This window comes from Dipodomys ordii, unplaced genomic scaffold (genome assembly GCF_000151885.1).
Source record: "Dipodomys ordii isolate 6190 unplaced genomic scaffold, Dord_2.0 Scaffold68, whole genome shotgun sequence".
NCBI classification, from domain to species: domain Eukaryota; kingdom Metazoa; phylum Chordata; class Mammalia; order Rodentia; family Heteromyidae; genus Dipodomys; species Dipodomys ordii.
The window spans coordinates 5083515-5096937 of record NW_012267284.1 but is presented as its reverse complement, the minus strand read 5'-3'; the positions used below and the strand labels follow the sequence as shown (position 1 = coordinate 5096937).

General features: G+C 45.7%; 2 protein-coding genes across 2 annotated transcripts in view; one reads left to right on the top strand and one right to left on the bottom strand.

The window, feature by feature from the left end:
- Window positions 1-6837, bottom strand: part of Znf12 (zinc finger protein 12) — a 19319-nt gene extending 12482 nt beyond the window's left edge. Inside the window, exon 1 of the mRNA XM_013023390.1 lies at window positions 6753-6837. Coding sequence (XP_012878844.1) covers window positions 6753-6837 — 85 coding nt within the window. The remainder of the gene's footprint in view (window positions 1-6752) is intronic.
- Window positions 6838-7018: 181 nt separating this feature from the next.
- LOC105990945 (speedy protein E4-like) lies at window positions 7019-13107 on the top strand. The gene is made up of 6 exons (XM_013023477.1): window positions 7019-7121; window positions 8049-8285; window positions 9225-9283; window positions 9796-9881; window positions 12713-12881; window positions 13048-13107. The coding sequence occupies exons 1-6, from the start codon at window positions 7019-7021 to the stop codon at window positions 13105-13107; spliced, it is 714 nt and encodes a 237-aa protein (XP_012878931.1).
- The last annotated feature ends 316 nt before the right edge of the window (window positions 13108-13423 follow it).

The following is a 13423-nucleotide window of genomic DNA, read 5'->3' as shown; positions in this document are numbered from 1 at the left end:
CCCACGACCGGACCCAAAAAAAAAAAAGACTGGTCATTAGCAGGAATATATTAGCAATATTTAACAATGCTCTCTATTCTTAGCTCAGGCACCATTTAAGAGAGTTGGCTTATTTAATCTTTATTACAGGTATTTCTATTTTGAGTCTTTTAAGGGAATACATAAAAGAGGGAGGAGAAAAGGATCTCTTTTCCTCTTGGCAACAAGCAATTTTTTTTTTGTCATGGGGTTTGAACTCTGGGCCTGGGCACTGTCCCTCAGCTCTTCAGCTCAAGGCTAGTGCTCTACCACTTGATCCACAGTGCCTCTTCCAGCCTTTTCTGCTTATGTGGTGCTGAGGAATCGAACCCAGGGCCTCATGCATACAAGGCAAGCACTCTACCACTGAGCCACCTTCCCAGCCCACAAGCAAAATTTAATCTTTTCTTTCTTTACTTACTTATTTGAAGTGCTGGGGATGTCACTCAAGCTAGGTAGGTATTATATTCAGCCACATGGCAAGTCTAATTTAAAAAAATCCACACAATGCAATTAGCAATGTCTAAGAAAATGGCAAAAGTCAATATGGTATTAAAAATAATAATGTAGATAGGATGATGGACACATATATTTAGCATTACAACATACTTACAGGAATATATTAATTATAAGTAAAGATTTTTTTGTGTGTCAGTCATGGGGCTTGAACTCTAGGCCTGGGCACTGTCTCAGAGCTCTTTTTGCTCAAGGCTAGTGCTCTACTACTTTGAGCCACAGTTCCACTTCTGGTTTTCTGGTGGTTAATTGGAGATTAGAGTCTTACAGACCCTAGGCTGGCTTTGAACTGTTATCCTCAAATCTCAGCCTCCTGAGTAGCTAGGATTACAGCCATGAGTGCATAGCTACATTAGCTTTTAATTTTCCCAACATACTGTCCATTTTCCAAGCAAGTTAGTAAATACTCTTTCTTAATTTCAATCTGAAGTGCATCTTGTGTTATAACATTAACTTATTTGTGAGATATTAATTCACTGCCATCTATTTTTATGTTTCTTCATAGCTCTGAGTTTTATTTAATTTTGGGCCCTCACCTTATATTTCAGGGTAAGCCAGGTTTTTTTTTGTTTGTTTGTTTTTGTCAGCCATGGGGCTTGAACTCTTGTGCCTAGGTATTGTCCCTGAACTCTTCAGCTCAAAGTGAGCACTTTACCACTTGAGCCACAGCACCACTTCTGGTTTGCCGGTCTTAATTGGAGATAAGAGTCTCACAGACTTTCTTGCCTCAGCTGGCTTTGAGCCACTTTTCTTAGATTTCAGCTTCCTGAGTAGCTAGGATTACAGATTTGAGCCACTGGTGCCTGGCAGGGTAAGTCAGTTTTAAGGACTGTAGTTTTAAACTTGACAGCCAGGTACTCTTAAATCAATCAGAAGAAAAGATAAGAGACTGATTTATCTTTTGTGAGAAGATCAGTCATGCTTTGTGTTTGCTGGGGGAAATATAGCTCTGTAATTAGTTCACCATATCTGCTCTGTAAATAGTTCAACATTTTTTTGTGATGCTAAGCTTTGAACTCAGAACCTTCTACTTGCTGAGCAGTCATTTTGCCACTTGAGCCACACATCCAATTCCTTTTGTTTCAGTTTGTTTTTAGGTAGGGTCTCATACTTTTGCTCATGCTGCCTTTGGGCTGTGATCCTCCTGCTCTGCCTAGAATAGTTGGGATTACCCATGTGACCACTATGCTTGTTTCAACCTATTTGTATTTTTTTTTAAATCAAGATAGTTCTGCTTACTAATAAGTGGCTCAAATTATGTACAGATTCCTACAATATAGACTAATATTTGCTGTTCAACTTGTTCAACCCTGCAGTTGAAAAAAAAGTTAACTTATGGGCAATCTTAAAGCAGAGATGGAGAAAGTGTGGTGTTCTTCCAAGTCTTTAGGGGACACTAATCTCTATATAAGTCCTGCATTCCCCATTGCTTGGATTAAATGGCTATTCCTTTATAGCGAACCATGTGGATCATTGGTTTGGCCAGTGCCCTGCCAACTGAGTTCAACTTCCTTAAAAGTATGTACTGGTTAATCCAAATGAGGGGGCTTGTAATCCACTCTACATCCTATGCTGCAGAAACTTGATATACATAGAATGTGAGCTGCTACCACACTGGGCTTGGAGGCACTGTGTGGCCCCGGACACTGTTCAGCACTCCCTGCCCATTAGCACAGCTTGCCTCTGCATTCTCAACAATGGAGGAACAAAGGTGACCTTATCTCTATCTCCCAACTATGGTTACCTGTGCCCTTCCACAGGAGGTAGAAGACCAGAGTCATGTGTGGATGGTTTGGAAGCCACCCTGGGAAGGCCCATGGGCTATTAGACTGAGTTCCTGTCCCCTAGTTATCACTTGAACTGTGCTTGACTATGCTCAGCCTGAAACTTGGCTCTGAGACAGCTCTCCCAGATTCTTGCTTCCTTGGACACCCGTGTCTTCCCCCTTCTGCTCAAGGATATGCTTTTCCCCACCCCAGGCACTCTTCTAGCTCCATAGTTTGAAAACTCCCCCCCAGGGCCAGCCTCTGTCTCAGGGGTCTGAAATTCTGAGAGATGGTTATTGTAAACTTGTTTTAGTGGGACAGGAAATATAGACTCCATGACTCCATTGCGGGCAGGAAGGGGGGAACATGTCTACCTTTAGGACCTCTGTTCAAGGTCTCACTACAGATTAAGGGGTATCAGAAGGCAAAGCTCTGTTTAAGGGTCAGAAATCATCACTCACCAGTGGTCAACAGGAAGGTCACAGCAGCAGACCCAGCAAGGTGTGGTGGAGGCTGTGGGATGGGTTATCACGCTCTAGGAGCCCTGGTTACTGGTTCTGAGGGTTCCCACAGCCAAGGACCCAAGGCCTGCTACTGCCCTGCTATGTGATGTCTCCAGCCTGCTTCACATCTCTCAAAAAGAATTTCCTGTTTTTATCCTTCAATAGCAAGAGATTTCACTGAATATACCTTAGTGAAGAAATTGTGTCCAATAGGCCCCAGTCTAATTCTATGGCACAGCCTGGTAGTTGCAAAGCATCTTTGCTTCATGCTGCCATTCTGTGTCTGTCATATTAAACCATATCAACAGGAGTAGAAGTAAAACTTTTAAATTTATTTATTTATTTATTTGTTGTCAGTTGTATGGCTTGAACTTGGGATGCAGGTGCTGTCCCTGAGCTTTTTCAATCAAGGTTAGTATTCTACACCACTTATGGTTTTCTAGTGTCTAATTGGAGATAAGACTCTCATGCACTTTCCTGCCTGGGCTGGCTTTGAACTGATTCTCTGATCTCAGTCTCCTGCTTAGCTAGGATTACAGGCATGAGCCACCAGTTCCTGGTTAGAATGATAGTATGTATGAGTCAAATTCTGAGCTGAGCCAGGTGCTGGTGGCTCACACCTGTAATCCTAGCTACTCAGGAGGCTGATATTTGAGGACTGTAGTTCAAAGCCAGCCTGGAGAGAAAAGTTGGTGAGATACTTATTTCTAATTAACCAGCAAAACCTCAGAAATGGAGGTGTTGCTAGTGGTAGCACACTAGCTTTGAATGAAAAAGTTAAGGGACAGTGTTTTTAGGGCCCTGAGTTCAAGCCCAGTACTGGCACAAAACCAAAACAAATTTCACTGGTTGTTGCATTTTTGGATATGGTACCCACATATTTATTTATTTTTGTTGGCCATAGGGGTCTGAACTCTGGGCCTGGGCACTGTCCCTCAGCTCTTCAGCTCAAGGCAAGAGCTCTACCACTTGAGCCATAATGCCACTTCTGGTTTTCTGCTGGTTTATTGGAGATAAGACTCTCACAGACTTTCCTGTCCAGGCTGGCTTTGAACCATGATCTTCAGATCTCATCCTCTTGAGTAGCTAGGATTACAGGCATGAGCCACCAGTGCCCAGAGGTACCCACATATTTTATCATGGGTACTGCCTGGTTTTTTTGGGGGGGTCCAGTTGTGGGGCCTGAACTCTGGGCCTGGGCACTGTCCCTCAGCTCTTCAGCTCAAGGCTAGCACTCTACCACTTGAGCCACAGCACCACTTCCCGCTTTTTTCTTTTTGCCTATGTGGTGCTGAGGAATCGAACCCAGGGCCTCAGGCATACAAGGCAAGCGCTGTACCACTGAGTCACCTTCCCAGTCCCTGCCTGGTTTTTGTAGCATGTCTAGACACTTGTTAAGAAGAGAAAGGAATGTGCAAACCAAGGCTTGCATTCATGCCAAAGCCAAAGCAGTCATGGACTCTCCTGGTACATTTTAATGAACAGAATCGAGATCTGATATAGTCATATATTGCTTAGCCACTGGGTGAAGTCCTGAGGAATGTGTCATTAGGCCATTACTGTGGGAAGATCAGAGAGTAGATGTAACATAATCTAAAATACTGCAATGTCATCAAGACAATATGTTATGGTACCAGCATTGTATATAGGGTCCATCATTAAATTGACCAGAATGTCATTATTAATCACCTGTTTCTACTTGAAAGCCTGTCAACAAGGAGAAAGAATTTGTGAACCTCTGTTTTTGCTGTGGAAGAACAGTACCAGCATGGAGGAGTGAAAGCCTCATGAACACACATCAGAATTCAAGACAGTCTCAGCTTCCTGGCCATTGGGTGTCTTCCTTATTAGACTCTGCTTCTTGGTGCAGCAGCATCTGTCCAATCAGTGAGGATCTTTGAAGAGGATCTTGGCCTGTGGAGATGCTGCAGTGGGACTCACAATTGTATGAATGATGACTAAGACCTTGCCTAACCCTCAATGTCCATAACTGCACCCATCCCCTTTGATCTTTCAATGAACCAATTTGACTTGACTTGTGCTTGGAATGGGTTGATTGAAAATGAGTAGGAGATTCAAAATAAAACCAGGGACTGGGAATGTGTTTTAGTGGTAGAGTGCTTGCCTAGCATGCATGAAGCCTGGGTTCAATTCCTCAGTACCACGTAAACAGAAAAAGCCAGAAGTGGCGCTGTGGCTCAAGTGACAAAGCGCTAACCTTGAGCAAAAGCAGCTAAGGGACAGTGCCCAGGCCCTGATTTCAAGCCCCAGGACTGGCAAAAAAAAAAAAAATGAAATGAAATAAAATGTTGGGCATAGCCTGAGTGACAGGCTTCTTGCTAATAAGTTCCAACAATGGATGATATGCCAGATTGAGCCCAAATGTAGAAACAACCTGAATCTCCTGTGACACTTATGCAGGGATAAATTGATTGTGACCTGTCTAGACAACAAGCCATTATTCTTCCAAAAGGAGGAATTTTGGATCTACCCTACAACAGTGTAGATCCTGGAAGGGCACAAAAGGACCCCAAATAGTGCCTGATCCCACAGCATGTGAGCTGTACCAACATGACCTGGAGTCTTCAGGTTCAGAGAGACAAAAAGTAGATTTGGTATCCCATGGGCATAAAGTTTCTGTTTGGGATGTTGGAAAGGTTCTGGTGGTGATGGTGATGTGGCACAGCAGTGTGAATATGCTGAGGCTACTGGACTGTACCTCTAAAATTGCTTCAGTGGCTCATACCTATAATCCTAGCTACTTGGGAGGCTGAAAGTGAGAGCATCACAGTTCAAAAACAGACTAGACAACAAAGAAAAGCCTGCAACATCCCTTCTCAACCAAGAGCTGGGTACAGCTTGTCATCCTAAGCTATATGAGAGGCCGAAATTGGGAGGATCACGGTTCCAGGCCACCCAGGAAGAAAAGTCCTATCTATTGTAATGGAAAGATGTTGGGCATAATTGTATGTCTCTGTCATCCCAGCTATGATGGGAAGCCTAAATAAATGGACCGTGTTCCAGGCATGTACCAAGACAAGAAGTGAAAACCTATCTTGAAAAGAGTAAGTTCAGCCAGATGCCAATGGCTCATTCCTGTAATCCTATCTATAAAGGAGGCTGAGATCTGAAGATCACAGTTTGAAGCCAGCCCAGGCAGGAAAGTACATGAGACTATTCTCTCCAGTTAACCTGCAAAAAGCTACAAGTAGAGCTGTGGCTCAAGTGGTAGGGTGCTAGCCTTGAGAGAATAACACTAAAGGACAGTGCCCAGAGCCTCAGTTCAAGCCTCAGGACCAGCACATAGACAAAAAAAGTAATAATGAATTTGAAAAGAGGGCTGGAGGTAAGGCTCAGCAGTGCAACACTTGACTGGCAAGGTTTAGACTTTAGTACTACAAAAAGTGGTTGAATGAATATATTTGCCTTTTTAATATTTTACCTAAATGTGAATATGGCTCGGTTACTTCTTTACCACAGACACTTATGTTCAGCAAAGTCAGCAAGTACCTCTAACCCACGAAGTTTCACTATGTTGCTTGAACTGGCATCAAATTTTTAGCTCAAGAGATCCTCCTGCTTCAGCCTCCTGAGTACTATGATGACAAGTGCATGCCACTGTATCTGGTTTTTATTTTACATTGAGAAATAAAAGGAAGAAATGAAAGAGAAAGAAAAAAGAAGGAAGGAAAGAGAAAAGAGAAAAAGAAAGAGAAAAGGAGGGGGGAGAGAGAAAAGAAGGAAAGAAAAGAAAGAAAGAAGGAAAAAAAGAAGAAAGAAAGAAGGAAAGAAAGAAGAAAGAACAAAACCCAGGCAGTGATTCCATCAGGCCCCAAGAGCATTGTAGTCTTTTCTGTGTCATGCCCCATGCACTTTCCACCCATAAGGGGAAGGTCGTGTTCTACCTTGTACCTGACATTCATTGAGTATAGGTTAGTCAGGCAGTTACCTATGTTTGCTTTCAAACTGGTTGTCAGGCTGGAATAGCTGATGACATCAGCAGCTTCCACCTTGCTGATTGGAAGAGACCGCATTCCGAGGTGCTCGGTGATAGGATACAGTGGATAACAGCATCTTTTCAGCTTTGTCCGCTGGTGACTTTTCTCTGGTTTAGAGAAGGTCTCCTTTCTCTAGTGGCTCAACTAGAGCCCAGAAGAAAGTGTTTGGACAGTTCAAAGTATAGGTTTGGTGGAAGAAAGAGGTTTTGTGAGACTCATGGCCGCTTCCCAACCATCTTCTACAAGTGAGGCTCAGAGTCCCCAGCCCTCAGGCTACTCTTCTGATATAGTGGTGGAAGAAGATGTTCCAGGGCCATCAGGTGAGGGTTTCGGATGAGAAGAGATTTAAGAGGGTGACTAGTACTGAGGAAGGGGTACACAAAAAGGAAGGAGGAACCCAGGATACCAGGGACTGGAGGAAGGGAGGACTAGAGATGGGACAAGGTTGTCCATGTGGATAGAAAACCTTCAGAGTAGTGGGGTGCTGATGGCTAATGTAATCCTAGCTATTTAGAAGGCTGAGATCTGAAGATCACGATTTGAAGCCAACCCAGGCAAGAAAGTCCATGAAACTTATCTCCAGTGAACCACCAGAAAACTGGAAGTGGAGCCATGGGCTCAAAGTGGTAGAGTGCTAGCCTTGAGTAGAAAAGCTCTGGGACAGCACCTAGGCTTTGAGCTCAAGCTCTACAACTGACAAAAAAAAAGAACTTTCAGAGCAAGCAAGAGTTAAGAGATGAGATGAAGAGCTGGAGCTTTTGGCTCACACCTGTAATCCTAGCTACTCAGGAGGCTGAGATCTGAGGATCATGATTCAAAACCAGCCCAGGGAAGGAAAGGCCATAAGATGCTTCACTTAACCACCAAAAAACCAGAAGTGAAGCTGTAGCTCAAAGTGGTTGAGCTCTAGCCTTGAGCAGAAAAGCTCATGGACAGAGCCCTGAGTTCAAGCGCTACTACTTGACCCCCTCACCCAAAACAAAGATGAGATGAAGGGCAGAGAAAGGGGGGAGTTGACACCTTTAGTGGAAGAAGTACTATAACAAGGAAGAGTTTTCAGAAAGGAGAGGGGACAATGACTAGGTGAACTGGGGGGAAGGGGGTTGACATAGATCATCATGAGGACAGAGAGAACAGTGGGTTGGGAGTTGAGTTTGGGGACTTTTGGGGGGCACTGGGGCAAGGCTTAGGTGGTTGAAAAGTGTTAACCCACCGGTATTACATGGGAGCAGGATTTCTTTACTCAGCCCCATGGATGAACCCCAGGCCCTCGCTTCAGCGCTCCAGTGTGAAGAGAAAGAGGGACTGGTCATCAGATTCTGAATCTGAGGAAGAGCCAGATGAAGAGATGGTACAGGAGAAGGAAATGGCTACCAAGCCCGAGTGGTCTGTGGAGAAACTGTGTGGGCTGAAGATGAGATTCAAGAGGCGGCGCCGCTCACTCGTGCTCCCTGTGCATCACGAGGTGTTCGCCAGGCTGCTCGGTAGGAACAGTCCCCCTGCCAGACAGCCATGGTACATCCTCTGCTACCAGTGCCTCAGGGTGTGCGGTCTGGGGTGGGAGGACAGATGATCACGGGGGACCCTTGACTGCTCTCATCCCTGGGGCACACAGATACCACCCCCAGGGACAAATAGATGACAATGTCCACACTAGTCCTGACAAAGGTTACATCCACCCCCAAAACAACTTAGTCTGCACTCTCCCCTCTGAAACATAGCACTTTTTTCTTTTTTCTGGATTTTGTGTTTTTTTTTGTTTTGTGCTGGTCCTAGGGTCTAGACACTGACCATGAGGTGTTTTTTTGTTTTGTTTTGTTTTTTGTTTTTTGTTTTTTTCCCTTCAAGGCTAGTGCTTAACCACTTGAGCCACAGCTTCATTTCTGACTTTTTTTTGGAGGGAGGTGGAGAGGGCAGTTTGTTGGAGATAAGAGTCTCACAGAGATTCCTGCCGGGGCTGGCTTTGAATTGCAATCCTCAGATCTCAGTCTCCTGAGTAGCTAGGATGGTAGGCCTGAGCCACCAGTGCTCAGCTTAAAGCATAGATCTTGCTGACGTTGCTGACCCAAGTGACTAACAGAGCCACATTCACATCCTAATGTGACATCAAAGGGTATCATTGCATGAACTACGTTTCAGCTTCTGCAGTGGTGCCTTAAGGTGCAACAAGGGGCCTCTGTTGAATCCAAGACCTGAATCCAGCCCATACTTGACTGGTACCTGGATGTTCTACTCTCCCTCTGTAGCAAATCAAGGTGGCTCAGAGAGACCACTGTCCCTTGCCTGGAGAACCTTCTTCTCTAACTCTTGCCCTGCATCTGTCCTTGGACGTGGCCACTCTGAAGGGAGGCAGGACCTCCCTGCCCTCTGCTCCCACAGCAGCCCTGTTGTTTCCTACCCTCACACATGTGCTCTGTCCACAGAGGATCCCGTGGTGAAAAGATTCCTGGCCTGGGACAAGAAACTGAGGGTGTCTGACAAGGTGAGGGGACTGCCCACTGAGTGGGGCCAATGTTGGGGAGAAGCCCCTCTAACCCACAGTCTTGTGTACCTGCATGACACCTCCTGACACGGCACAGTCCTGGCCCCTGATGACCTGTCGGTCTCTCCCTTGGGGCCTGGAAGTTTGTCATAGAGGGGATGGGTGGCCCCTGCTTCTGTGTGGGGTCAGGTTACCCTCTTGCCTTGGGAATCTGTGGCTGTTGCCACCTGTAAGTTTCTGCCCCTCTCCCTCCTTTCTGAGCCATCTGTCCTTCCCCCACCTAAGTGTTCCCAGTGCTGGTCATCAGGGGACATGGCTGATATCCCTCCTCTTGACTTCTCTGATTGGCCACCAGCCTTCCAGCCCTTCTTCTTCCCCGCTAAGCAGGTCATCCATACTGGGGGTCACTGCTCAGAGCTGTGCACCTGCCTCAGCTTTCCTTTCCTCTGTCCCCAACTCCCTCCTCTCCAGGGTGTGACCTCTCTTTTACTGTTTTCCTCTGTCTCCACCAGTACCTCCTGGCTATGGTCATAGCTTATTTCAGCCGTTGTGGCCTCTTCGCCTGGCAGCTTCGGCGAATCCATTTCTTCTTGGCTCTGTGAGTATTTTGTCTTCTCCTGTCCTACAGTCTCCTGTGAGGGATTGGAGAAATGGGCTGTGAGATTTCACCCATTTAACACCTCTGTTCTGTGCATTAAAGTATAGCTTTATTCTGGTGTTCCTTAAAAATTGTTTTTATATTATTAATATAAAGGCAATGTACAGAGAGGTTATAGTTTTGTGTTTTTGTGTGATTTTATTTTGTTGTTGTTGGTTGTGGGGCTTGAATTCTGAGCCTGGGTGCTATCCCTGAGCTCTTCAGCTCAAGGTGAGCACTCTACCACTTGAGCCACAGCACCACTTTTGGTTTTCTGGTGGTTAATTGGAGATAAGAGTCTCATGGACTTTTCCTGTCTGGGCTGGCTTTGAACTGTGATCCTCAGATCTCAGCCTCCTGAGTAGTTAGGATTACAGGTGTGAGCCACCAGCACCCAGCTAGAGGGTTATAGTTTTATAAGCCAGTTAATGAGTACATTTCTTTCTCTAACGCTCTCCTGGCTTTCCCCTCATATCCCCATCCACAAGTTGGATAGTTCATTTTCCACATTCCCATGTCCAGTGAGTACTACTGCTGTGTTTGTTAAGTCTGGTGTTCTTCAATTTAAAAAATTATCTTTAAGTAGTTGTTCAAAGAGCTTTCAATTCAATAAATCAGTTTATAAGTACAATGAATCTTAATGTCACACCTTCCACTGTTCTCCCTCACTTTTCCCAACCTCACTCATACCCTCAAGTTATGTGTTATACTGATTTTACTTAATGAAAAAAAACACAGCTGTAATATCAAGAGAAAAAAAATGAAACCAGGGGCTGGTTGTCCATGTAGGCTGCGATCTGAGAATCATGGTTCGAAGCCAACCTCAGACAGACAAATCTGAAAGATTCTTATCTCTAATTAATCAAAAAGCTGAAAGCAGAGTTGTGGCTCAAGTAGTAGAGCATCAGCCTTGAGCAAAATAGCTAAGAGTGTGTGGCCTGGAATTCAGCACACACACATACATAAACACATATATACACACACATGCACAAACATACAACTGGAACACAACCAAAGGCAACATAGAGGGGTGGAAGAGGGAAGGGACAGATCTGACTTCCACGCAAACAGTTCTGAGTGCAGCCATTTCGGACTCTCATTTCGATCCTTCCTGGACCTATCTCACTGTCATTCTATTTTCCTCCCTTGCCCTCTCAGTCAGGTGCCTAACCCAGGTCTATGGTGAAATTCTTGCTGCTGATGCTTCTTGCCAGCCACTCCCCAAATCAGTGGGTTTTGTGTGTGTCCAGACTATCCTTCCAAACACAGGCCAACTGCACCCAGGCTGCTTGGCAACTGCACTGCTAATTATTCTCCAGACTAAGGCTGGGCTTCTCAGTGCAAATTGAGCCAGCTGTACTATCTCTACAACCAAACTTGCTTACTGTCTGGATACATTCTTTCTTTCCCCACCTTTTTTTTCTTGCATCACACCTTTCCCGTGCTCTTCCTTCTATGTGTAGTTTGTTTCCTGGGCTGCTGTCCTCCTGTACATGTACCTAGAAACAATCACTATCCCTAAAGTCAATTCCAACACAAAAAAATTAGACTCATGGGACTCATGGTTAGCCCACGTGGTTGCGAGGCCAAGGGCAGGAGAAACATTTGAGCCCAGGCGTTTGACACCAGCCAGGACAACATCGGCACAACCAAACCAAATAAAAAATAGCCTAAACCATTTTGCTCCCTTCACGAACCCGCCAGTTCTGCCATCATAAGATTAAAGTCTCTTGCCCCCTCCCACTGCCCCCGCTTCCCCAATCCCATTAGACACGATTGAAGGCAGGACCCTGTCAAATGACACCTCAACCTTGAAACACTCAGCTCTTTTCTTTTTGTTTTTCGGATCCAGTCGTGGGGCCTGAACTCTGGGCCTGGGCGCTGTCCCTCAGCTCTTCAGCTCAAGGCTAGCGCTCTACCACTTGAGCCACAGCACCACTTCTGGCTTTTTTCTTTTTGCTTATGTGGTGCTAAGGAATCGAACCCAGGGCCTCAGGCATGCAAGGCAAGCGCTCTACCACTGAGCCACCTTCCCAGCGAAACACTCAGCTCAAATCTGTTTCCTTTGCATGTTTTTGTTACAGTCAATGAAGGTAATCAGTATGGCATGTGCTGGCACTCATGTAATAATTTTTTTTGTGCCAGTCCAGGGGCTTGAACTCAGGGCCTGGGCACTATCTCTGAGCTTTTTTGGCTCAAGGCTAGCATTCTACCACTTGAGCCACAGCTCCACTTCTGGTTTTTTTTGCTGGTTAACTAAAGATAGGTATCTCCATGGATTTTCCTGTCTGGGCTGACTTCCAAACCACAATCCTCAGATCTCAGCCTCCTGAGTAGCTAGTAGTACAAGCATGAGCCACCAGTGCCTAGCAACAAAATCTTATGAAAAGCTTCCTCTTTGCCAAGAGTCTAAGGTCATGGAAACAAAAATCTAAGAAATCCCGGTTGAATCAATTGTGCCTCATAAACCAAGCCCCCAAGTGACCATTTGGTAGGGCAGAAAGAAATTGACAAGTAGACCAGGGATAGCCTGTGGACCTTGGGTCTGGCAGAAAGATAGGTGCACATGAGGGAAGAGAGTAAGCATGATGGTGATGAGCAAGTCTGAAGTCATCTATGTGGCACAAGAATGGAAAATCCCAGCCTTGAACTCTCCAGATTAGTTTTGTCTTCACCATCATTCTGAGAGAGGGGCCTTCAGGGGCCTCTGCCCTGCTGTGAGCTCTGGATGGGCTATGAGGGTACACTAGGTGCAGGTGCTCCCTGACACCTGCTCTGATTTCTCTCCCCAGCTATCTGGCCAATGACATGGAGGAGGACAACCAGGCTCCCAAACAAGACATTTTCTACTTCCTCTATGGAAAGAGCTATGCAGAGCGCCCCATGTTCCACAAATTGCGCTACCAGTGGATTCGGACCATGGGCTGGAATGTTCGGGTTTCCCGAGAGGAGTGTGAGGAGGTGGGGATATGGAGCTGGAGGAGGAAAGGCTGAATGGAAGAGAGATGGGAAGGGATGGGTAGAAGAGGGATGTTGGGACTAGAAGGAAAAAAAATTGGAGGTTGGAGAAATGGAGGCAGTCCTTGTGAGGAGCAGCACTTGTTTAGGGAATTGTTTTTCTTTCCAGATTCAAAGTTACGATCCAGATCTCTGGGTGTGGGGGCGAGACCGCAACCACTTGTCCTAGGACTCTCTGGACTATGAAGGTCCTCAGCTTGAAGGCAGGTACGTCTGCATCTTCTGGGGTATAGATGGAAGGATCTGTCCTTTCATTAGGAAATCCACGGATCCACTTCCTTGGCCATTCTCATCCCATTCCATTGGATCAGACTGACATGGCCCAGCCATGTCACAAGGCTGGCCCCTCCCCTCATCATTGCCCAGCACAGAAATAACAACCACAGGGACATGGCCTTGAAAGACATGCTGAGTGACTCAAGGACAGCCTGACCTCAGAATTACCCATTGATCACGGGGGTGGGGTGGGGGTACCAGGTTGGGTA

What these genes read in the sequence shown, in the direction of transcription:
- LOC105990945 (XM_013023477.1), top strand. Translation starts at nt 7,019, where the DNA reads ATGGCCGCTTCCCAACCATCTTCTACAAGTGAGGCTCAGAGTCCCCAG. An exon ending in AACTGAGGGTGTCTGACAAG is followed by an intron (nt 9,284 to 9,795) that starts GTGAGGGGACTG and finishes TGTCTCCACCAG; the next exon opens with TACCTCCTGGCTATGGTCAT. An exon ending in CCCGAGAGGAGTGTGAGGAG is followed by an intron (nt 12,882 to 13,047) that starts GTGGGGATATGG and finishes TTTTCTTTCCAG; the next exon opens with ATTCAAAGTTACGATCCAGA.